The sequence below is a fragment of the Calonectris borealis genome, chromosome 26 (genome assembly GCF_964195595.1).
Source record: "Calonectris borealis chromosome 26, bCalBor7.hap1.2, whole genome shotgun sequence".
NCBI classification, from domain to species: domain Eukaryota; kingdom Metazoa; phylum Chordata; class Aves; order Procellariiformes; family Procellariidae; genus Calonectris; species Calonectris borealis.
Window position 1 is genome coordinate 6,137,972 of NC_134337.1, and position 26,071 is coordinate 6,164,042.

The 26,071-nt window shown below is 42.6% G+C and overlaps 1 protein-coding gene across 1 annotated transcript in view; it reads left to right on the forward strand.

The window, feature by feature from the left end:
* SRGAP2 (SLIT-ROBO Rho GTPase activating protein 2) overlaps positions 1-24,498 on the forward strand; it is a 110,317-nt gene extending 85,819 nt beyond the window's left edge. Inside the window, exons 14-23 of the mRNA XM_075174480.1 lie at positions 1,754-1,814; positions 3,785-3,862; positions 5,990-6,124; positions 7,490-7,595; positions 9,063-9,287; positions 12,629-12,708; positions 16,915-17,095; positions 17,518-17,664; positions 19,774-20,101; positions 22,738-24,498. Of these exons, the coding sequence (XP_075030581.1) occupies positions 1,754-1,814; positions 3,785-3,862; positions 5,990-6,124; positions 7,490-7,595; positions 9,063-9,287; positions 12,629-12,708; positions 16,915-17,095; positions 17,518-17,664; positions 19,774-20,101; positions 22,738-23,121 (1,725 nt within the window). The 3' untranslated portion in view covers positions 23,122-24,498. The remainder of the gene's footprint in view (positions 1-1,753; positions 1,815-3,784; positions 3,863-5,989; positions 6,125-7,489; positions 7,596-9,062; positions 9,288-12,628; positions 12,709-16,914; positions 17,096-17,517; positions 17,665-19,773; positions 20,102-22,737) is intronic.
* Positions 24,499-26,071: the final 1,573 nt, after the last annotated feature.

Below are 26,071 nucleotides of genomic sequence, written 5' to 3' on the forward strand. Positions count from 1 at the left end.
ACGGTTTATGGGTTTCATGCTGTTAGTTTTTTGTCCTCTTTTCCTTTATTTTCACTGGTATCCCACTGCAATGCTAATACACCAGTAACTGCTTGCTTGTTGTGCCTTCTTGTAATAAAGACTTAAAACAGCGATGCTTTGTTTTCCTGGCTGTGGTGCATAATCTGTTACTTTTTAGTACCTGATGAGCTAAAATATGTTTCTTTGAGATAGGGGAAAAACCAAAATATTTCTTGTTGATACTGTAAAGACAAAATTTGGCTTGGAATTTCATTTCATACAGTCTGTCTTGGGGTGTTGCTTTGTAGTTTTTAGGATCCCTGCATATTGGAAATTAAGTAAGAAAGCAGTTGTGCTTTTGGTGTGCAGAGGCAAACCTTTTTCATTTTCTGAGCTTAGTTGTTCCTTTATTTATGCTCTAAAAATGGTCCTTTCCTATGCTGAAAAGCAAGTATGTGTGTGTCTTGATTGCCATTTTCACAAGTAGTTTTTGAGGTGTCTCAAACATATTCTGACTCAAGTAGAGCTGACAGACTGATCTCTGATTTGGAAACCTAAGTTAAAAACTAATCTGTCTGCAAACACTGAATCCACAGCTCGCAGTAACCTACATGAAATCACTTGCATGTGGTTTTAATGGGTTATTTTGATTGTGACCTAACAGTTTGAAACAAAACTGCTCTGAGAGTTTTAATCTCTGCTGGGGACCCAGAATATGTGCTTCTCTGCGGGTTCTTCCTGTCAAACTCCAGAATAAGTCTAGGGGAGTTATAATGCTGTTTGGACGACTATTAATAAAGCATGTCCTCAGGGGCCAGTTGACAGCAGAATGGCTTCTGAAGTATTCTTAATTGGTTGGTGGTGTTCTGTACAGCATATAGAAAACTAGTTCTAACTGGCTATGGCTAATTAGTAGGGAAATTATTAATTGTCACTATATGACCAAGTTCTATGACATTTCAATAAAACAAAAACACATTAAACCTAAACAAGTTGGGAAAATGGTTGAACTGGGGTTTTTTATATATATTTTTGAGCAGAGGACTCTCATCCTTTTGAGCCGATTGAAATGCGATACGGTAGCATCCTAACAAGTGAGCATTTTGATATAAATTAGAGGCATTGCTGTCCCAAACTACTGCAGAAGAGGCTATACATAAACAGAAACTTGGAAGTTTTAATGGTAATTTTAATCACTGGCATCTGACCTTAAGCAACTGCAGCTTTTCTGTTGCTTAGTTGCCGTTCCCCAAAATGGGAGGACTAACTGCAGACGTTGCAGAAATACAGTTGTCTGAAAAGTAATCTGTGATGCTGTGAAGCAGAGACTGGGGAAGTGTAAAGGCTTGTTTCCATACTGAAAGTCTCACTTAACGTTGTTTAAGCTGGAAACTGGCAATCTAGAAGGTTTTACTAGGTTTGTACTGAAGACAGTGTTTTCCAGGAGCAGGTACCTGTATGGTGCACCTTGCTTAGTGGATTGTGACCGCAGGGTACTGATGAGCTATTTTAGATGTTTGTGACAAAAAGCAGGAGTTTGATGCAATCCTGAAATGGCTCATATTTGAGATGTTTGGTAATCAGTCCAGAAATTAAACACATCTGGAACTGCATGGAAGAAGAATATGGCAAATGAGAGGATAAATTTGCTTTCCATTTTTTTCCCCCCCCCCCTTTTTTTCTTTTCTTCTCCCTTCCATTTTTACCATCTGTATTCTGACTGCTCTTCTTGTTTAAATTTCTCTTTGTGCAGGATTCCTCACAAGCCATTCCCCTGGTCGTGGAGAGCTGCATACGATTCATTAGCAGACATGGTAAGTTTATGGACAAAAGGTATCCTGTCATATTTCTATAAAATGAATGGTGATATAGAAGCCTTCTGAAAAATGTTCAGAGTAGCTCGGGGTACGGTGCTTGTGCAGAGGAATCCTAGAGACTGCAATATAAAGAAATTATCACTGACTTTTTGGCTCTGTTGTTGGTATTGTGTGTGAGATCACTTTTCCAAATGGTTATTGCAAATAACTGACCTTGCAAATGTTGTTCTTCCAATATCCCTTTGTTTCTTGTAAAATAAGGTTCCCATCCTCATGCCTCACCTCCACTCACCTTGCTTTGAGCCCTGAAATGTGGCCTTCCCCAACAACAATCATGCTTTTCCTAGAGGAGGAGGAATACTCTTAAGTATTTGAATGTAGGAGGTCAAGTAGTGAATTAATTGCTTACTTATTGCCGCAATGAGATGATTTATACCTGTTTCGAAGGTTAACTTCGCAGCCTTGAATGCTGTAAAAGATTTTATAGGTTTATTGTAATTTGTTTTCATTTTTAATCGATATCATTTGTTAGTAGCATGTGAAACAGCTGTTAATTAACATATGTAGAAAGAGGTTGAATTTATCTTCATTAACCAAGACATAGAGCCAGATAGTAGGTCCCGCTTCATTTTCTTTGTTTAATTACCATTTTAGAAACTATAATCTAGAGTCCCATTCTCATCATCACTTGGAAGAACCAAGTGCTATAATCCTTCATTAAGGCCATACTTGGACATTTGCTGGAAAAATCATTGAAACCACATTGCAATGCAAACCAAATTGGGGCCATCAGGAGATTTTATTTTTTAGACTCATATTCCTGGGTTAGCTTAGATTCCCAACAGAAAGATTTTCCAACAGACTCAACTGGTTTTTGCTCTGAATGTCAGATTGTGGCCTTACAGGTACAGTTTGTAATTAGAAGGAATGTACTTTTATACAACAAATCCAGTCTGGGCAGAAGAAATGACAAAACTGCCTGCCTGACGCACTTATGTTGCAGGAATGAATTTTGTTGGAGGTAGCCTGACATTTCTAAATGTTTTGCTGCGTAGGTGTGGGATGAATGTCATTTTCATTCTTGCTTCTCTGCACTTGGGGTTGTTTCCTTTCACTGTTTATAGCTGTGTGTTACAGCTACCAGATACAGCCACGTACTGCAAAGGTTTCATTGCGTTGTGATAAAAAGTCACAGAAATTGAGAGGAAGAGGCCAGAGAGGCATTCAAGAGAGCTTACTAGTTTATAGTCATTATTATAAATAAAGCAAAGATGTTGCAGCATTCCCTGTTTCAGAAAGTCTACAGTTAAAAGGCTTGAATGAATGGGAGTTGATTTCCCTACGTGAAGCATATACATTGTTAGTTGATTTGTAACGGTTGTTGCTCATCTTACATGTACCAACAAAATTGTTATGATGGTAGTATATTGGAACATCTCGCCTACTTGATAATTGGTTTTAATGACGTTGCTAATGCTTGCTTTTTAGCAAGAATGTCTTAAAGACTATCCTAAAACCCTAGATAGCAGGTCATGCTGGGGTAATTAAATGCTTCCGTTTCAATTGGTTGATTTGCTCTGGGCCTTTGCGGTATTGCTCTTGCAAAATAAACTGCTTAATTGTGTAGTTAGCCATATTTTACTTCTGGCTGATATACCGTTAGTTTATGACTTTCTCTGGGTTGTAAAATCCTTTGGGGATCCTTCAGGGTAAAAGATAACATGCATGGCTGTTATAACCCAGTTATTCTGTCAGTTTACGAAGAAGGGTTAATATTTTTTCTCCATGGTGCCGAGTTCTGTTTTTACATATTCTGTATGTACCTGGACATATAAGGGAAAGACGGCTTTTAAAACAGCATACTTTTGCCTGTGTTGCTTATGTTTCCTTTATCATACATGCTGTAGCTGATGAAGGTGCCAGCTTATCTTATCTTATTGTTATCAACATCTCTTACTGTCTTACAGGTTTGCAGCATGAAGGGATATTCAGAGTGTCTGGGTCACAAGTTGAAGTAAATGACATAAAAAATGCATTTGAGAGAGGTAAGGAGGATCTTGGAAATTATTGCCAAATGTATTAATTTGTTTAAATATTCTGAAATGGCGTGTTTTGAATGCAACTTTGCTGTATTTTGTTTGATTTTTGTGTTTCCTAAGTGAGTCTAGCCCAAACACTTTTCTAGTGTTCATTAACCTTGAATACTCAGTTGTTTGGCATTATGCTTTATATCTTGTAGAATGTCCGTGTAATAAATATTCTGAATTCAATCTTCTCTTATGTCTGATAGCTTATTGATTATTTGTAACCCTAAAAGAATATAGAGAATTCAGTATTGAATGTAACCACATTTTCCTACCCTCTCCCCCCAGCTCTTTGTGAATAGAGGATGAAATTCTGTGTTTTCCATGTTCTTGAGGCACAGCTTGGCTACATTTATTCTAAATATCAGCAAGCGAGAGAGTAAATTTCAAGACACTGTTAACTTGACATAGCTTTTAATAGATTTGATTTTCTATGTGAAGAACCATTCCATACAAAGGCAAAGAACGGCTGGGAGCCTCCTGACTCATCAGCTTCTAGCTGGGCTGTTCTCTATAGCAGAGCAGGTTCAGAAGAGCTTGCTCTTCAGGCAGCCCTTGCAGCCCAACTCCCCAGTCTTGCTTGGGTCACTGGAAACAACAGGGCTTGTGTTAATTCCCTGAATACATCACTCTAAAAGAATATAGTTAGTGTGTTTCTATGCTTGCTGTTGGAAGAGCCGAGCAGTAATTACTTAGGCATAGCAAGTTTATTTTGCTTTTGGGAGGAGAGAAGTTTCATGACAACATGTATGAAACATGGCATCTAATTTCACCTGTCTTCATCTCCATCTACCTGAGAATTAAAATCCTTAAGAATAGAGGAAGCAGAAATGTGTATCATAGGCTGCAGGTAGAATCATAGAATAGAATCATTAAGGTTGGAAAAGACCTCTAAGATCATCGAGTCCAACCGTCAACCCAACACCCCCATGCCCACTACACCATGTCCCTAAGCGCCTCATCTACGCGTCTTTTAAATACTTCCAGGGGTGGTGACTCAACCACTTCCCTGGGCAGCCTGTTCCAAGGCCTGACCACTCTTTCAGTAAAGAAATTTTTCCTAAGGTAAAGGCTTGATATGAGAATGTAAGACCTCTTTTTTAAATAAAGGAAACACCAGTCATCTTGGGAAAATAGCCAGTTGTTCCAGCACTAACATGCAAAAATTAAAAGGTGATTTTTTTTTTTATTTATTTATTTTTCTTCATCTCACTTGTCTCTGCAAAGCATATGATATACAGAACTGACAAAGTTAACAATAATGTCTCTGCAGTTTATTACTTCATCCAGAACCCTTGGTGGCAGTTAATATCAAGGATAATGCTCTGGTTTGTAGTGGCCCATTTATTATCCTGTGTGTTATTAAGATAATAGGCAAGCTTTGGTAATTTCAGTCACATAATGGATATATATAGCTTCAATTTGAGGATTGCCCCATCATTAAATCTAATTATATCTGATAGGGAGTTTTCCCTAGGGAACGACTCGTTAAGGGGGCATCTTTTCTTTTGTAATACAGACAAACTGTGGCATATCTGCAGTGACAAATTATCTGTCCCAGAAACACTCCCCCCCGCCAGTTCAACGTAAGATGTCTGCATCCTGCTGAGCCAAGTGCACGATGCTCAGTGCCCTCTTGCGTGTGCACTGAATCCACCTTAGCTTCTCTTGTGAGTTTGCATAAAGACCCGCTCCTGGACTCGAGTAATGCTCACCTCCGTGGTGGATCTGTGAAGTTCACTCCCTACCAAAATACCCGGATCACAGAGCCTGGAAGTGTTACTACCGCTCTAGGAGCTCACCACCTTCCGTGGGCGTGAGCCAGGCGCTCCGGTGTCAGGCTGTAATCTGCTTGATGGAAAGCTGTCTCAGGTCTCCTGGGGTTGCTGTCAGAGGCTTCCCTTCTCGACTGCGATGCACAGGAGAGATCTCTCTCTACCTCACGCTGGTTGTAGTGCAGTTGGAGTAGGTGGGATTAACTTCGTGCTGCATAAATCATTTTCTCCAGCTGAGGTGCATCCTTCCAGTCTGATTCCTTTCTGCAGTATTGTGATTTTTCTTGCCTGTTTTTCTTTGCTTGTCATGAAGGGGAAGATCCATTGGCTGGGGACCAGAATGACCATGACATGGATTCAATAGCAGGAGTTCTGAAGCTCTATTTTCGAGGGTTGGAGCACCCTCTCTTCCCCAAGGATATCTTTCATGATCTGATTGCCTGTGTCAGTAAGTATATGAAGATCTGAAAAGAGATAGGATTAATTTTTCCAATCTCATCTTCCACTTTCCTCTCTTTCCCTCCCCCTTTTTCCTGGCTCCAGAATAATCTTTTTATGGTTACTTCGGTTGGGTTTGTTGCACTGGTATCCTAGCCTCTATTAGCCGTAGTCTGGGCATTTACGTGCTTACAGCCATCCTTATTCTGATAGCAGGTTTTTTTATGAATGAACAAGGAGATAGAAATGAATAGATTTTAAGGGCTATGTCATGGATTTTTCTGAGACAGTGCTTCGTGACAGGATTCTTTTAAAACAGAATAAAACAAAAACCTCCACTTCTGAAAAATAATCTTTAAAACCTCTCATCAGAAGGTGTCAGAAATGCCCTCTCAGAAGCAGGGATCGCCAGCAGGGTTTCTTGCCCTGCGTGCTTTCCTTAGTGTTGGTAGATACACACTGTATGTCTGCTGCCATGCTTCTGCATGTTCTCTTTAGCTGGCAAGGTAGTAGTCATATACCTTTTAGCTTCATAACCATGAGGGGCCATCTATTGACTCCTGTTAAAGAATATTAATCATGAGGGCAGTCACAGTCCAGTTGTTAACATTTTTGATGGTTTCTAAAGGTGGTTCTGGTGGGCAGAGGGTTGTTTGTGTTTTTTGTACGTGAACAACCTCATTTTAAAAGGCCTGACTACTGCCATGTCCTTCAGAATTGAAGAATGATTCTATTGTCCAAGTAGTGAAATGGCCTTTGCGGTGGCAGCCTTTGAAGTAAAGCAGAAGATAACTGCTTCTAAAATGGCTCATGGTTTTCTTCTGCTGATAAATGCATTTACAGAGTTGAATTCACATTATATGAAAAGAAAAATCTACTTCCAAATAAGTTCTCCCTTCTGAGATGATTTATGCTGCCCACTTACTTCTCAGTAGGCTGCTGCACACAGAGCTTTTTGCCTCACCCTTTAACTATGTTAATTTTCCTTTGAGTGTTACACAATTTCTTTTTTAAACACCCACCTTTCTAAGCTAACTTGAATGAGCTATTGTGCCAGAACTATTGAAACAGATGACATCCAGTGCTCCCACGCTAGGAAGGAACTTGCAGTGAAGTTTCACGTGTTCAGAGACCTTCATTGTCAAAGGCTTCGCCATCAGGTTCTGCAGCCTTTGCGTTCCCATGCTGGGCAGTGCTGGAGGATCCGGAAAATGGGCAGACCCTTCCTTCCTCCTCCTGCTGCTGCTGCTGTGCTGGCTGCCCTTGTTAGTAGTTTACACAGGAACCATCATGGTGTACTGGTTGCATTTGGACTCAGTGGCAAGTTGTGGGTATGGTGATACGATGACTCTGTGGTGCTTTTTCTTCCTTTCAGCAATGGATAATTTACAAGAGAGAGCGCTCCACATCCGGAAAGTGCTTCTGAACCTGCCGAAGACCACTCTGATTGTAATGAGATACCTCTTTGCATTCCTCAATCAGTGAGTATCCTTGAGAGCACTATGGCCCTGCTGTAGGACTTGGTATAAACATGATAAATGGCAGAACCAGCCTTAACATTGCTGCGTGTGATCTGAGCAACAGTTCAAGGTACAAATGCCACAGTAGCTTGCTATTGCATCTGCCTTCCTGGGCTTTTCAGCCTTGCCGAAATTCATCCCAATGATACGAATGCAATCTCAAAGGAGTTCCAGAAAGGAAAGTGAATAACGTGCTGGTAATCTAAGCAAAAAGTGATATGAAAGAGTCAGAAATGGGGTTCTGCACCAGCAAGGAGCACTATGTACAAGTAGTGTGAGTGGTGGAGAGTGAGTGTATTTTTTTAAAACAGTCCACTGCATCTGGCTGGTTCGTTGGATAGCTTGGCAGCAAGGAGTCAATAGCTTCCTCCAGTAATGTGGTCTTGACACCTGAGGTAGCATAAAGGAAAAATGTCCTAATCAGAAGGCTATATATACATTGTCAAAGCTCTTTGAATACCATTTAGGTGAAAGAGAAATACAACTGTAAGAAAATATTTTGACCTAACAGAGACCTGAGGCTTACTGTCTGCTTTTGTAAAGCTCCAGTTCATCAGCTATTTTTGATGAACATCTTATTCCTTACATTAAAATGAGACAATGTTAGGGTTTGAGGTTTTTCTAAAAGATTTGTATTAAAATGGAGCAGGACACTTACTAAACCTATCCATATATTCAAGTGGTTATTTCACTTTGGAAAGCAGGGGGTTTGTTTCACAGTTGTCACTCATGGAGTCACTGAAATGTATGACTTTCCAGTCTCAGTAGCTTTTAATTATTCTACGTAGTGATCTAGAAAACAGGGAGTTTCAAGGGGAATTGTATTGGAACTTAGTTTTCTGTTCAATCTTTAATTGGTACCTGAAAGGCATAAATTGTAAGTTTGGGACAAAACTTAGTCAGATAAAAATTGTGTTTTTAAAAAAAGGCACCATATAGAAATTATAAGATTCAGATTTGCTGGGAAGTCCTGAAGAAGAGTCACGAAAAAGGCTCACTTGAGAAGCTCCTGAGCCTTGGAGAAAGGTTGTAACACTCGGCACACTTGATCATGGGCATTTAGGCAGAGAGGTCCTGATATAACTCTGGTATTGAGTGCTGGGCTATGAACAACAATAATACAGAAGAATTAAAGAGGAAGATGAAAGAAGAATGTCCTCCCCTTGTAAAGTCAGCACCCAGTACTTCTTGCATAGTCTCGAGCTTTCAAACTCCCTTTGGGGTTTCTATTTCATTTCTCTGTAAATGCCATCAGTATCTCATTTTTTACACAGACATTTTTTACACATTCATGTCCCAGCTGATCAGCTTTAAACAGCAGAAGGCCAAAGCAAACCTTCCCAGCTCAGCTGTGTGTTTTGCAGCAGGCGATGGTGATAATAATGTTGGTTTCTGCTCTTAATCCTCCTCCCCACTTCTGTCTTGCAGTTTATCTCAGTTCAGTGAAGAGAACATGATGGATCCCTACAATTTAGCCATCTGCTTTGGGCCAACACTGATGTCTGTGCCTGAAGGTCATGATCAAGTCTCTTGCCAAGCTCATGTCAATGAATTGATCAAAACCATCATCATCCAACACGAGAACATCTTTCCAGGACCAAGGGAGCTGGAGGGTCCAGTCTATAGCAGAGGTGGAAACACCGAGGATTACTGGTATGATAGATACCACTGAGGAGAAGATGGATGGGTGGATATTTATTTACGGATTAGCATGCTGCAGTCATGCGTTCTGCATTGTCTAATTCTGGATTCGAGCATCTGGCCCAGCCTTTCAAAAATCTGTTTTATGGAAGAGAACATGGCTCTGGTATCTCTGGAGAGTCGTCAACTTAAAAGAAATAAGCTGGTAGAAAGTAGCTATTCAGTTGTCAAACCTAGCTCGCTTATCTTGAAGGGTAGGGTTGTGTAGGGATTTTCTTGGATGTTCTGGTACGGTAGCTGCCAAAATCAATCTTTTTTTTTTCTTTTTTTTTTTTTCTTTTTTCTCCTGCTTTTGCTTCTTTTTTTCTGCTTGTCTTGAGTGCCTTTGCTTCAGACGCGGGGGTCACTTGCAACTGAACCTAGAAAGCTGTGGCATGGTTTAATTTTCAGGGCAGCACTGATGGTGGGGGAGGGAAGAGGGAGGAATGCAAAATCACCGTTTCCATCCAGCTTAAAGCTCAAGAGGCCCGGCCGCGTGTTCAGTCTGAAAGCCACATCTGGAAACAATTCAGCCAGAGCGGCTCCTGTCATCTGGGGTGGAAGGTTGGGGAGTGGGGGAAGGAAAGGAGGTGTTTTCTTTCCTACTGGCCAAGCTGATCTCTCCCTCTGAAAATGAGGAATGTTAAATTGTGTCCTGCTTCTCTCCCCCTTCCTTCCCTCCTCCAGTGTCCCAGGAATGCAAATTATTATTTTCATATACTAAAATAAATACATTTTAAAAATGAAGTCACTCTGGTGACAGAGCTAGCCTTGTTTGCCCGACTTGTTTCAGAGTAGCTTTAACTACCAGCTCACTCGACATACATGCAGTGAGGAGAGGCTCCTCTATACTAACTGCTGCATGCAGAAGACTTGCCAGCACCTCTTTTGGAAGTTCTGTTAGTTTTACCCTTCACTCTGATGTTTTTAGCTGATGTTATATGTGAAAGAATTGTAGAAAAAAAATTTAAGAATCTTTATGACCTTCGAGAAACATATTAACTTTGACAAAAGGTTTTGTGCCTTAGGGTGAAGGGAATAAAAATCTGAACTGTTCAGCACACTCTGTAGTATGGGTGATGCTTCACGTGAGTATGTAGGAGGCAAAATGTCCTGGAATGTAATATCAATTTTCTGAAGGCATTTGGTTTTTCTTCATTACCCTTCCTAACCACCCTGACCTGAGACCCTATTAAGCAGGGAAGGGGAGAAGCAAGCAAGGGAGACTGTTTAAAGTCAGGAAGAAGCATCTGGTTCCCATTCAAGCCTTCTCATAGCCCTGGTATTTAGATAGTTGCTAGTTATTGCCCGTAGGGAGCCTTGCCGCAAAGCGTGCAAGCAGCAGAGTGAATGCTTGTAGTTCAGCTGATTCATCAGGGAACGGAGCCTGCTACGTTTGTGATCTCCCGGTGCCACTTCACTGAGCTGAGTCGTCTTTGTGCCGGGGAACTCGCAGGCGGTGCTTTGGCGTGGAGGCTGCCCGGGCTCGGCGCCACGGCTCGTGCGCTCTGCACCTCCGTGCCTGCGCTCTTGCTGCGAGCGGCACTCGCTTCGAGTCGGCAGCTGCCGAGGAGCTTTGAAATGGCTTGCCTTGGGCAGAGGAGGGGAGGGCAAGGTTCAGAGTTTATGACAAATTCAGGGCTGTGCTGCAGGCATTTTTTAAATACTACCTTTGGGTCAGGCCTAGGACTGTGCTGCATCTGTCTGTCCATCTGAGACTGCACGAGGACAGCACGGGGAGAGTCCAGGAGTCCTGCATACCGGCGAGTGAGACCATCGGAATTGCAGGGAAGAAGATAGCTTATGGATACTCAACTTGCATTGCATTCCTCTGGCAGTATATATTGCTTGCACTTTCGGAGGCCTCGGGGTGAAACCCAGCAGCCTACCACTAACCACTGCGGCATCCCGGGGCTGACATGACAGAGAGACTGAGTCTGCAGCAAGGACAGTTTTTTTGGTGGAAAGTGCTGTTGGAGGCATGGATAGGAAGAGGCACAGGGTCTTTGTGCAGTATTTGGATCTTTAGCATTGGCTGTACGCGACATTACTTCACAGTCTGCATGAAACTTTAGCCCTCAATGCTGTGTTCCTCTTGGGACCTCCATTTGGCTTCAAATTCTTCTGTAAACTTTATTAAGTAGCATAAAGGCTTTGCAAAGGATGGGAAAGGTTGATTCCTGAGGTACTGACTCAGAAGATGGTGTGGCAGCTTTGTGTGGATTAAGCATAATATGACGCCAGAATTATCCAAACTTTTTACCCCTTCTCCTTTTTCTTTTTTGCACTCCTTTAGAAGAATATAGGAGGTAGATTACCAAAGGAGAACACTTTACATCCATGATCACTTACCTTAACCATTGCAAGGCCAAAACGAGGGATGAAGTTATTACTGTGTGAAGAGAATTAAAAATCGCTTCTAGCGAGTTACAGTGTAAGAGTGCAGCAAACGCATTTTGTCTTTAGCAACAGCGTCTGATAAGATGAGGAGTGAGCACTTTTTTTTCTTCTAAGGCGAGCAGGCAGGGCAGGCAGGCAGCGCTGCCAGCTGGCAGCAGGTCTGCGGAGCTGCTTGGGAGAGGCAACGGATCCTCTTCCAGTTTCCTTTCTGCTCCTGTCCTGAGGGAACTGCTCGTGTAGCTTCTTACAAAAACATAACCTTTGATTGCCACTTGTTTTCTGTTGATCCTTTCAAAGCTTTTCTTCATGCAAAACGTAAATAAGTACTCGTGGTGGTTTAGGTGCTCTGTAAATAAAGATACCAGGCAATTAATCTGGCAATGGGAGTCATTCAGTGAAATGAATGGGACAATTTAAGATTGTGATAAAAGGGAAGGAGGGAGATGACAAACTCAGACCTGGAAATATCATTATGTATTGAGAAATAATTTCCCCCAGGAAGTTGCAGCTATCTCATCAGTCATCTAATGAGCTAATTAGAGCAATGGAGAATACAGCTGAGGGAATAATTCTGGCATGGCAGAGAGGAGCTAGACCCAACATGCCACTGCTATCTGACTTCTGAACATCTCCAGAGGTCCGGGTTATAAGATCTGAAGTTGGACTTTCCTGATAGCATACAGGGTGGTTAACAAAGATGTTCAGTTTGCTTGATCAAATAAGAAGTTAGCTTGATTTTTAGACACACTGACTTCAGTATGTGCAAATGCATCCACAAAGTGTCTGTCACAGTGGAACCTAGATATTGGCTTCCAATATGGATGTTCCTAGTTAAGTTATCTTTGATTTTTTGTAAATGAGGAAGCTCAATTTCTACCAGTGTAAAGCATCTTCTCTGTTTCCTTCTGTTGTAGCGAAAGTCCTCACGGAGAGAGAGCCTCAACAGAAGACTCAGTTCAGGACGTTACGGCTGAACACCACACCAGTGATGATGGTATGCGAAGTCTACTAACTCCTTGGTTAACTGGTGCAACCTGCTGTGGGGGAGGCAGAGAAGATAGTGCCTTGCAATTTAAGTTCAAAGTTAGATCCAAAGTGGAGCTTAAATCAGAATAGTCACTTGAAACATCACAAACAGCATTTGATGCCAAAAAGTAGAAAGGTATGGCATCAACAGGAATCTTTAGAAGTTACCTGACTGTTTTTAAAGTATCCCTTTTTCAAGGGTATCTTATCTTAGCAGCAGGCCTGGGCACACTCCATGCTTGCATGAGTTGAGCTCATCTGTACCCTAGAAGGATCTTAGAGTTGGAAGTCATGGGGGAAGTGTAGAGCCAAAGGCTGGATATGTTTCAGCGTGTGCTCCCACTCCCCTCTGCATGTGCCAGGCGTTTCCCTTTTCAGTAGTTTAGGCAAGGGAACTGTGAGTGCCGTAAGCCCCAGTGCTTCTGTTTTAAGGAAGCAAGCAAAGTAAGTACAAAACTTTCTTCCACTGGGAGCCAGGTTTTAGGCTAGAGGGTCCTGGTGGCGCCTCTAATTTTTTGGATCGTCTTGGGCAAACTCTGTTACCCTTCTTGTCTGCTCAGTGAAAAAAGGGGTGCCAACGCTGAGAATTTCACGATATTTCCTAAGGAAAAGGTGACACCGCAGTCTTGGAGTGTCTGTTGTTGATACTTCCGAAGCCTTTTTCTGTGATGGGGAAACAGCTGCATGTGAGCTCCATGCAGAGCAGAGGAAAAGATTACGTTACTGATGTGAAACGGTGGTCCCCAGAATGCTGGATGTAAAGCAGACTGACCAAAACGGGACAGAATATGGTTTTATTCTTGGGTTTTGGCCCCTTGCTTTGTCCAAGTAAGTTCTGCGATGGTTTTACTTGTGATGGCCTCAGTTGTAAAGACGGGAAGGTAGCAAACCCTTAAAATTAGGTGGCATCCTTTTTGAGCTGATCTTTAGGAATTTGCTCGATAGCCCTGCCATGTGCTCCTGTGTGCTTTTTGCTCTCTTTCCTCCAGCAGTTGCCTAACAAACCTTTCCCATGGCATTGCTGTGCTCCTGCTGGCTTCATGGTGTTCACACACCAATAACAAAGGAAACGATATTGAGCACTGCTAGAAACGCTGGAAAATCAGTTCTCCCTCAGCAAGGTCAAGCACTGTCACAGCGACTCCTCACCAAGGTTGTTGGGAGGAAACACAAAGCCTACGGGAATGAGCCATGAGTTTGCTGTCTGTCCTGAACAGTGTGTTCTTTCTGAAAAGTGTTAGCTTCTTAAAAATGCGTGAAAACATGTCAGTTTTGAGTTTGGACCTAAAGAAGGAGCAACTCTGTTGCTGTAATGAAGGAAAGGCTAATTCTTCCCGCATCTGTAAACCTTGGGACTAAAGCCTGCAGGCTGAAACACCATGGGGTGTACTTGCATTGTTTCTGTATGGGATTTTTCGATTGCTCATGTAGCTGCAAGGGCACAATGATAGGAAAAAGAGCAGTTAGAGATTAGAGAAGGACACTGTTTTACAGCCCCTGGAACTAGATTGCGTGGGGCCCCTGAGCAAGGTAAAATTTGGAGGCATTTTGGATGGAGTTCCGCAACCTACATGGAATATTCCATAGGAAGCATTTGGGAGGGAGCGTTTGGCACCAAAGCAGAGGGGGGAGTTGGGCCTCTATCTTTTTGAGGGAGCAGTAAGGTCTGGTTAACTAAGGAGTCTCACATCCTTGTAATTGAGCGGAGCAGTGTCACACCTCGGGCGTACTTGTCAGAAGTGCAGCGTACAACTCCACGACTCAGTGGGACGGATGTTCTTCGGTTTTTCTCACTCCTTCAGTCTTAAGATGTGACCAAGCACTTGCTCCTTTAGCTCTTTCGTGAGGCTGGCAGTAGTCCTCTCAAAGTAAAGCTGTCATCCCAGCCACCTTCACTGAAGGAAGGAATCAGTTTTGGGGCGGGGGAGAGGTCGTGTTTTGCAGAGCATCCGTCCTGTTCACTGTCAGCCTCAGGGTACGAGTGAGTGGACGCTCTGGTTTGAGACAGGCATAAGAGGTCAGAAATGCTGAAAGACAAGCAGGTCGTGTGTTCATTAAATTATGTATATGAGTGGAAAGATTTTAAACTGCTGCTTTCCTGCACAGGCTGTCAGACTGGCAGGGATAATTGTTTGGCTTAGCCTTATTGCTCTTCATTCGCACAGCTTTCTTCTCTGAGCATAAGTGTAGTAGGAAAAAGCTACTGGAAATTAGAGTCTAAAATCACTTCTCTGGACGAAAGCCAGAGTCCTAAAAAGCAAATTGGAAACATAAGAAACCTGAGTGCCGCACTCATCTGGAACAATAAACACTTCTTAATGAAACAGATGGAATTTACAAAACCACACTCCCATCCCCTTCGTAAATGGAGGGGGACACCAAAAAACAGCATTAGCGTTTTTTTAGTGTTATGAAGAAGCTGGCTCCAGAGGCAAAACAAGCGAGAGGAAAGAAGGAGCCAAAACCAGATAACCATGTGCTTTGGGGAGTCTGGAGCGAGGCAGCTATCGCAAGCTGCAAACCTGGGCCAGGCTTTTCTCACCCTTGCAAATCTCTCGCTGGTTGCTGAGGGCTGATAACGGGATTCATGTGAGGCTGACCACAGGCTTACCTGAAATGTGTGATTTGACAGAATTCTGAGCTGTCTGGTTTCGTAATGGAGAAATTAATTGTTGGGGGGTCGGTCTAGCAGATCCTGTTGCTGATTACCCTCAGCGCTCGGTCACTTCGTCTTCGTAACTACAGATCCTGATGGGGCTCTTTGGTGGGGGATGCTTCTGCTCAGCTCTCAGAGCGGCTGATGAGACGGTGGTACTGCAGCACCAGCTCGCTCAGACGGATTTACACTATATATTTTCTCAAGCCCAGCTACTACCTTGCCTGCCTACGGGCAGCCTTGGAGACCTAATTCTTGAGTGTATGCTGTCCCAAGGAATAATTGTAAAAGCTGTGGCTCGTGTTTGGCCTTCCACTCCTTTTTGGCTGGCTCTTGCACTGTAGAAGCTTCTCGTGATGCAGAGGAGATCTCTGCATGAAATGGCGTATCTTTCCTTGTCCACGAAGAGGGACCACAAATCTCTTTCTCCAGGAAAGAACTCAATTTCCATAGACTGCTTGGCTGTGTTAAAGCTCTTTTAAAGTAATTAGAGGCTGGAGTCCACTGGGGCTGCGTGGTTGAGCTCATCTTCGTTCCCCTGATTCCTGCCTAGAATTGGGAGCTGGCTTAATATACATTTAGACTCAACCAATGGCAGATTTTTCTAAGTCTTAAAAATAATCCACGTGAATTTCATACTGATTTTCCTGAGTGTCTAAAGGCCCATATTGTCCCTCTGTATAAAATCAGAGTCCTACAGGGACCCGGATTAGTGGCTGGTTGCAGACACAGCATGGCTGTAGTTCTTCTGTGAGCTTTCCAAGTAGGAGCAGTCAGATTTGGAGCACGTTGTGCACCTCCAAGCGCAGTGCCGCTGTGCTCGGCGTGCACGGTGCAGCCCAGCTGTACGGCACCCAGGGGAGCTGCTTGCTCTCCTGATCGCTGCACAAACCGCAGCGGTGGAGGCACTGAATGTTTTTGTTAGCTTCCATGACAGTTCGATGAATAGCACGGCCTCCCACGGTGCCAGAATCCAGTCTCCTGGGTCAGGTGAACCTCACAGGCAGCAGAAATTTCCTTCTGAATAGATGCTTTATTTCTGAAGCAGCTTGGAATTGGAGGATGTTTCCCTCCCTAAATGCTCATAACAACTCCTGCTTGCCTGCCGGGAGGTTTAGTTTAGCTGCCTTTAAGAAAGCGTACCATAGGCAGATTTTTGTCTGGAGCATATCTGATTGCTACCCAGCTTTGAATTTTTTTTATTTTAATGAGATACTAATTTTGCCATTGCCACTTCTATCTTTGTACACTTGAATTGCTGTAAGTGGGTTTATGACTTGGAAAACGTGAACGTGTTCACCAGGTGGAGATTAGGTAAATGCTGAAATTGCAACATCCTCCTATTATAGGGGTTCCCCTCTGAATCTCACTGCTTCAACCCTCTGCTGCCTCAAGGAGCAACCTTTATCCCCTTCCATGCTCTCGTCATAAGCTGTTTTATGGTAGGTTTAAACTGTTGAATACTTACCTGAGCCCAAGTGTTTAGTGAATTATTGTTTATTCCCTTCTATCTCCTAGAGTGTGAGCCCATAGAAGCAATAGCGAAGTTCGACTACATTGGCAGGACTGCACGAGAGCTGTCCTTTAAAAAAGGAGCTTCTCTCTTACTCTATCAGCGGGCCTCAGATGACTGGTGGGAGGGACGCCACAATGGAATTGACGGCCTTATTCCTCATCAGTATATCGTCGTTCAAGACACGTATGTTACACTTTAAGCCCATCTGCAAGATGGGCTGGCTTAAAACTCAGGTGTGGAATGGAGTGTTTGTGTCAAGGTGTTGACAGCAGGTGGGGAGAGTTCATCCTTCGACCTTCCCTGCAAGAAGGGAGTCCTCTTGAAACAAGCAGAGCTCCGCAGAGGCGTAGGTGTCCACGTATGTGGAGGCACGATATAAAAATTGTTCTGGTGCTGCCAGCCTGTTAAAGATGCAGAGCTGGGATCTCCAAGTTGCTCACAGAAATCAGGCGCTCTCATTTGAAAGATACGTAATGATTCTTAAGAGAAAGATGCTAGCACAGTGCTGTTGTCCTGTACGTATGTTTACATACACAGTGCTGTATTTGAAATTCAGTGCTGTTGGTCCTGTTTTGGTTGTGATTTCCTTCCCTCCTCCTTCCTAGTGAGGATGGTATCTCTGAAAGATCCAGTCCGAAGTCTGAAATAGAAATAAATTCTGAGCCACCGGAAGAAAAAGTGACTGCTAGAGCTGGTGCCAGTTGCCCAAGTGGGGGTCACGTCGCAGATATTTACCTTGCAAACATCAACAAGTAAGAACAGCCTTGCATTATTTTACTTAACTGTAAAGATCTTGGTGATGAGTCCAGTGAAATATTTCCTTCCCTGAAAAAGGTTAACTAATGAGCGCTGCCACCATTATTCTCTGCTTCCCCGTCTTCTAACTTGCTCACATTTTGCTGTCCTCTCTCTCTCTGTCACCAGTGTGGCCAATGCTCATTTAAAATCCCACTGGCTTCTCTTTCCTATCCCCAGGGTGCCATCTGTTCCCGTTTTCCCAAATATGCCTGATTTTATAAGCAAAGCACACAGAGATAGGGAGGGGAATAGCGGAGTGAGTTCTTGTAATTGTGTGTTCCCATTCCTTGTTATGTTCTGTGATTTGTTATGTTTCGTTTACATTTAACATGTTTTGTTTTATGGGGTGGGGGACAATTTCTTCAGAAACTAGTGTTACGTTTTGTGCTAAATGAGATACCTTAAGTCCCACCATCTGGTATTGCCTGTAACACTCTTTCGTTTCTCCAGCACTTTTCACCTTAGGTTACTAATCATACGCTTGCAGTGAAACAACACACCTCCCTGTTGCTCTACCTTTACCTCCTCAACCAGAAATTGTTACTTTAGCCAACACTCAACATAATAAAAAACATGGGAAATTATGCTAGTAACAGACTAAATTTCTTGATCTGTTATTTAATTATTCTAGAGCAGACTTATCCCCCATATCTTTCTGATTATTTCCTTAGTATTAAAAAAACTCACGTCTCTCTATTGTGCAGTGAAGATATTAATATGATAATTACAGTTTTATGGGAGTGGATATTTTTAACCTTCAGTTAATTGAACAGAATGTGGTCTATAAAGGCATTAGCAGAAATGCATCCTTTTTAAAGGTTTGGACCTGCTAATGTCCTACACAAAGCCTGGTCCTTAGTTCATGGGAGTTGGCAGAGCTCCACTGATATCAGTGAAGCTATGTTAATCTGCATCAGCTTGGGATCTGGGCTTTCTTTTATGATATTTATTGTATGAGCAATGAAGTATGCCATTCTGCCAGTTACAGAATGATTTGTATAACGAACAGAGCTGTGTTGGAGCTTCACCATCTGCTGGTTTTGGTAGTGTTGTATGTAGTGTTTTTAAGAAGCCTGGGTAATGTCCACTCCAGTTTTTTTCCCTTTACCAGGGAAACTGATATTTAGCAATAGTAGCATAAGACTCATTTTGTTGTTTTTTCTTTAGGAATGAATCTTCTGACCTATGTGTGAACAGACTTGGGCAAAATTAAATCAGATGGTTTCGCAATGACAGTTGTGCCACCCACTGAATTATTATTTGGATGCCAAAATCCTACTGGAGTTAACACTTCCTTGCAGTTATTCATGGGGCTGGTGCTATATATAAATGGATCCTTCCCTGTATAATGGATGCCAAGCTTCAGACCTATGGCATAAAGTATTCTGCTGCATTGGCCTTCATATGATTTGAATGGAATCGTGCTGTCAGACCACATGGTGCTGGGGTAGAAACCAAATTGTTTGGACCAGCTCATCCATTTGACATCATCTTTTATTATATCAGTAGCCCTACATAGATAATGCCTCATGGTCCTGCTAAAGCAATGAAAAAGAAATATCTATTACCACCAGCAAATACTGAAAATGATCATTAACCCCAAACTATGGGGTTCTTTGCTTGCCAATCTCTGAAAATAATAACTTGATGCCTTGGGCCAGGAGCTTAGTAGACTTATACTGTGTCCTCCAGTCAAAAATTGTAGCTCTGCTCTTCTAATGTAATAAAAACACATCATCAAAACCTGTTGATGGCACAGAGGGTTTTTTTTGTTCAAATATAAATTCTTTTCTTCTTGACCAAGTTAATTACGTTCCATCCAAGTTTTCTGTTTTTGCTATGAATGTGCACAGCTGCCAGAAACTCAGTCTTGTTGTTAGAAGTGTTAAACTGGAATGATTTATAATTTTACTGTTTCACAATGACTCCTGGGTGTATTTGTAATCTGGGTACATTTGTGTCTCTTCCCATTGTCCTCTGTGTTGTTTTGGGGGGATATCTTCAAATTACAGCCCGTTATGTGTACCTGCTTGTATTGACTTGTTTTGCTTTTGTGACTGAAGGCAAAGAAAGAAACCAGAGTCAGGCAGCATCAGAAGAGCCTTCCGTCAAAGTGACAGCCACGGACTAGGTAGTTCAATGGCAGAACCAGCCTCCCCAGGAGCCATAGCCGGTTCCAGACCCTCATCTCAGCCCATTATGAGCCAAAGTCTTCCCAAGGAGGTTCCAGACAAATGCTCCATCAGTGGCCACGGCAGCCTCAATTCTATCAGCCGACACTCGTCTCTGAAGAACAGGATAGACAGCCCGCAGATCCGGAAAACTGTGACAGCAGGGAGGTCCAAGAGCTTCAATAACCATCGGCCCATGGACCCTGAAGTTATTGCACAGGTAAATAGGAGTGCTTTGCCTTAAAATTTGGTTTGGAAACTTAAAGGATGTTGGATACAATGAGATGTTCTAATGCGAAGTCTGATTTAATCTCGTATCCATTCCCTTCTCGCAATGCGATATTAACTTGCTCCACAGCTTGAGTCTAGTCTTTCAACCTCACTTTGTGCAAGTCACTGAGGCTGCTTTCATGAGTGAAGATAAACAGTCAGGTCCTTCCTCCATAAAAACTTGGCCCTGTTCATTATTCAGAATTTAGTTTCCACAATAAAAACGTCCATTTCAGAAAGTTACACAGATTCCAAAGCTGTCAGCAAAAAATTAAACAATCATAACTTCAAGACATGAGAAAAGTAAAGTATTTAGTGTCAATTTAACATTTTCCTGTCAGTTGTGCAAACTTGCCTGTGGTTAGACATTGGAAGCATATGGAGTAGGACAGTCAAAATAAAAGCAGGCTGCTGAGTTGTACAGTGCTCACAGTGGCATCTTTATATGCTTACAGGGTTCAGTGTGTGATTAGAAACCAACTTTGAACATAATACTGCTAGTTTTCATTAGTTATTTACTTAGACAAGTGCCTTGAAAATGAGGGCAGGCTACCGATGCACATGCAGCTGTGTTTTAACTTTGCAAAGAGTTCTGCTTTTGGGACTGACTCCGCACACTGACCAGACAACAGGGAAACCGTCTTCTCAAATTCCTTCTCTGCAGCTTAAAGGGAAAGGTGTTCTTAGTATTTTTCTTCATCTTTGCTAATTTTGACACAGACGGGTTTATTACAGATTCTTCGTCTCTCTGCATATTCTCTGCATCTCCATACGCAGAGACGTGTCGTCCCGTTCCTGTGTCTGGGACTGTAACCTGCCACAGCAGTGACTGATAACAAAAACGCAAGTGGTGTCTTTGCATCCGTGCATCTGCGCTTTCACAAGTAGAACAGAAAATAATTGAAAGTCAGACTTAGGTTTGAACAAGTGACAGCTAGTAATGGGGTGAATGATGTAAATGTTACCGATTTCCCTCTTCCATGAAGGATCTTCCCTTTCTCCCACTCCAAGCAGTTAGATGTGCCTGCACATGTATGTTGCCTATACCAACTGTTTTCAGTATGCGATGGATCTATCTAAAGCCAAGGAATGCTTGGGTCTCGGATTACAAAGCCAGCCCTGGGAGACCTGACTTCTCTGCCTTCTCTGGTTCAGGAGTTTGTAGGTTTCCAAAGAGCTGGGGGAAGATATGTGAAAATTACACATGATTTTTATTGACAAAACAGCAATGTCAAGTAATGAGTAAGGTCCAAATAAAAATCCGATACGTACTCTGATGGAAAGTTGTATTTTGCCGTTATGAGTATCTTCAGCCCATTTATTCCAGTGGAACTATAATACTCAGTTCTTGTTGTCTTCATATTTCATTGTCCTTCCAAGGCTTTGGTTGACATAAATCAGTTTCTTTGTTTTTGCAATTAAGCTCTAACTGAAGTTCTGTCTCCTCTTCCTGCCAGAATGTTAACTCCATTGTTTTCACTGGAGAAGTGTCTGGGGGGGAAAGAAAGGGGGAGGGGAAAAAAAAAGAAAAAACGAGGGGTGGGGGGGAAGCTGTGTTAAATTAGTGTTTCTGTTTGCCCTGTAGTATCTGTTCAAACACCATCTAATAATCATCACGCATTTTACATATTTTCCCTAACTTCATAAGTAAAATCTGCCTGGCCTCAAGATAGACTTGGAGGTGTCGGATTACTGTCTCTGGTTTCTTCCACCATTCCTTGACTGATTTACCTTCCCCACCCCCTGAAAAACCTCTAAGGAAGCTAAAAAGCTGTAGCCAAACTGTGAGTCACAGAAAGGCTGAGCTCTTCTGCTCTCCAGTGAATTCTGCGCAGCAGTGGGTTCCACAGCGCAGGCTGTAGCAAACATGTAGGTCCTGCTACAGCCGAGAATAAAAAAAGCCACGTTTTTGTCTCAAAAGTTCTCTATATTTTTTGTTAATAACTGTAATATTTTGTAAGAGGAAGAAGAAGTGCCAACTTGAATTTCTATGTATGTTTCTGATATCTTCTGTGTTTTCTGAAACATTAAAATTTTGAGTCCCATGTAATACCTTCCTGGGAAGGGAAGGCAACTCGGACAGCAGGAAAACCAATGAGGCAGCAAGAGCACACAAGGATTTCAGCATTCAGTGTGTGGCCCATCAGCCAGTGTCAAAATCATCAGTCCTTTCTTCAAGAATTTACTCTTCTGAATCTTACGTGCCAAATAAAGTACAAGAATGGATCCTAATACTTTGAATCACATGCTTTTCTGTTCATTGCTGCATTTTGCGATTGTACTCGTCTTTGAAGTCCAAGCAGCATCGGGACCAGTAAAGGACCAGATTAGCATCGAGAAAGTGCTGGCAATTATTTTGCTCCCTGTTGATGGAAAGTATTACTGCTTATTGGCTTCAGTATGTAATGCTGTGTAGTTTGGCCTGGGTTTCGCTTTGACACCTAAAGGTCCTTGACCCACCAGTTGATTTGAGCATTGGTGTTTACAGGCTGAAAACAAATACATCGTTCTCAAAGACTGACTTTTATCTCTGTATTTATGTGTCTGGGTTCTGTTAGTCACTCGGTTTCTCTTTTGTGTTTGCAGGATATTGAAGCTACTATGAACTCTGCTCTGAACGAGCTGCGGGAGCTGGAAAGGCAAAGCAGCGTAAAGCACACGCCAGATGTTGTCCTCGACACCCTGGAGCCTTTGAAAACGTCTCCAGTGGTGGCCCCCACCTCTGAACCTTCCAGCCCTCTGCACACTCAGATCCTCAAGGACACTGAACCAGCTTTCCAGCGCAGCGCTAGCACAGCCGGCGACATACCGTGCACCTTCAGGCCAGTGAAGTCGGTCAAAATGGCCACCCAGGTGAAACCTCCGGCAACTCGGCCGAAGCCTACAGTTTTCCCCAAAACAAACGCCACGAGCCCCGGCGTTGCCTCCTCTGCATCTCAGCAGCCTACTGACAAGTCCTGTACTGTCTGATAAACTTGATGCTGCTCTGTGGATATAACTTTGTTGTTTCAGATGAAGACACTCTGTTAAAGACATTAAAATTCCTATTTAACTAATTTTTTTGAACTTTTGCTGAAGGTTAGTTGTGAACTGCTACTTACTGCTGGGAGCGCTTCCTGGGAGTAAACTAAGTGGTAACAACCTCGTCCCATGTACCCGCCAGTGATGTTCGTAAGGCAAAACAGTTCATGCCACGCTTAGGAAATCCAGTATCGGGTCACTGTGAAGCTGAGGAGGAAAACACACAAAAAACCGATGAGTCGGATCTTGGTTTCTAGTTGATGCCTTGTTCAAGTGTTTGGCCACTGAAGGAAATACTTAGTGGCATCATGTTTTGAATACTGGTGTAGTGACTTATATATTCTGTGTTTCATTTATCACAGGGAAACAATAGGATAGATTTTAGTCTCTTGCATGTTTTGGTGCCACTGGTTACGTGGAGCTTGGACATGCCTGTTTCTTGTGCATTATTATTATTATTACGTCGCCCGCTGGTGCCACGGTGGTTAAGGGTCTGTCTCGACGTCCATCACATCCTCTGGTTTTGTTTGTTTGCTCCCCCATTCCTCCCCCTGGGGCCAAAGCTCTTGGCCATCCAGCCTCATCCTTTAGTCGACACTTGTCATGAAAAATAGTTTACTCTGGAACACTCTTAGATTTTGTGGAGTTATACGTAATATGTGTCTGTGCAAATATAAACAAACATGTTCCTGAGGTTTAGGAGCATAAGAAAGAGCCCAGTTGTTGCTTATGGACAATCTAGCTGTTTTCCCCCTTTGCTCTCCCATATTGAAAAGCAGCTTTATTGTTTTTCAGTGTAATTTTCAGCCCGTAGGCTATGATGTGGTGTGTGGTCTCGGGAGACTGAATGTAAAAACAAGTTAACTTTTGAAAACTAAGCGTACTCTGACGGGAGTTCATTTGCTAACGCACACGTTCTTGTTTTGATCATGTATCAAGATGGATCCTTACCAAAATCCCAGTTTACAAAGCACTGTAAAAACTTCAATCAGAAGTTCTCAAGCTTTGTATCTTCTCCCTCTTTCTGGTTGCAAATGCTTCAATCGGTGGCTGTGACTGCTGTGAACTGCTTTAGGGATCTCCGCTCTTATAGAGCAGTGTAGGAAATGCTGCTGGGGACGGTGACGTGACAGCATGCAGCTTCTGGAGTGGCTTCCCTACATGTTCGTTGGTAGACCGGCATGCCTCCGTAGGACTCCGCAGACATGTGAATGAATTCTTAGTATTTGTATTTATATGGTAGGCAGCAAATGCTTCATCCACTAGCAGGCTGCATGAACTCTTTTGTACTCCACTGAGAATTTTCCTCAATGCTAACATTTATTTAATTTAAAAAAAAAAAAAAAGGCATGTGCCACTTACAATGGTAAAGAAGACCTCGCGGTCCTGCAAGAGAGGAGACTCTGGCTGACCCTCAGTTCACCTTGTTCCCAAACTTTTCCGGGATTTAAGAAAAAGCTGCACATCTTATGTTTTCATCAAATAAATTCAGGCAAGGACAAGATAAGAAAAGTCATCTTCCTCTCCCGCGTAGCTGAGTTTCTTTTAAATTTGTGGGTTTCTCACACTTAGGTTCCTTGTGACTGCAATGTCATTTTAATTGGCACTTAGTAATTAAAAAAGAAGAAACAAAACTTACATTTCTAAGAACAGTTTCTTCAATGTACTTTTCTGTTTCATTTAGGACGTTACTCCGAGAAATGAACAGGGTTTTACTGTGTCCCTGTCCATCCCCATACGCACACCCCCATCTCTACAGATGTAATATATCCGTATTAATGATGGTTTTTGAAAAGACCAACTTTCTCTGTGCCCTAAATTTAAGAACATATGAAAATTGGGGAACACGGAAAGATTTTAGTGAGAACACTCCTATTATTCGTTTTTCCTTAGCTGATCTGTAGCAGCAGTTCCCCTTGGGAAGCACCGCGGTACGTGTGTGACTGTCACTGGACCTTACCCTGTTCCTCTCGCAGGGGAAGATCCCCAACAGTGCGACCAGCAACCTTTGCTCTCAGGTTCTGATGGACTTCTACCACCAAGGAATCACTTGTTCTTTTGGGGAAAAATAGAAATAAACTTGTAATTTTTTGCTCAGGCAGAACTTTCTGGCATTTACTTTAAGTAGGGAGTTCTTGGTTTTGTCTTCTTTTTGGTCATGAACGACCAAAGTTAATCTGTGTCAAGAGCAGGATCTCTGTAAATTTACTTCGACTCATTTGTAATGCCTTATTTTCTTTATATTTTTATGCCTAGCATTCATGTTTCTAAGAGTTAAGTGTCCAGCCACGCACAGCACATTTGGAGGAGATGCTCTTTTCTGTCTTCAAGGTCTGAAGTATGAATGGAAATTAAGAGATAAAAAAGACTTCAGGTTACTGTAACAGCAACTGTCTGTATATGAATTACTGTGCTTATCTCTAGCATCCACAGCTCTGGGACAATCCTACTGTCACGGGGAATATGCTTAGCAGGATAACCTGTATATTGAGCAACTCAACTGGAATTTTGGTGTGCACTGTGATTGACACTTACACTTACAGCAAGCAATATGGCAGGCTGAAGATCGTCCTTCCTCTTCCACGTGCTCTGGGTCTGGCCAGCCAGCAGAAAATTCACACACACAGACGGGAGAATAAAAAAGCAAAAGAAGGAAACTTGTAGCTTGTCTGCTTCACTCTGTGAACATACAAGGCTGAGAGAACATTTGCCACAAGTGTTTTATGACCAGTCGTTGCAGGAGAGGTGGGAAGGAGAAACTGGAAATGTCGGCACCGCTCCCTGCAAAACCAGTGGGCATCTTGTAGAAGAGACCAATGTAGAGTGGACAAGTACGACTCAGTGGTTTGCTTGGGGAGGTATCAATGTTACTTCATATTCAGAAGAAATATTAGCTCTT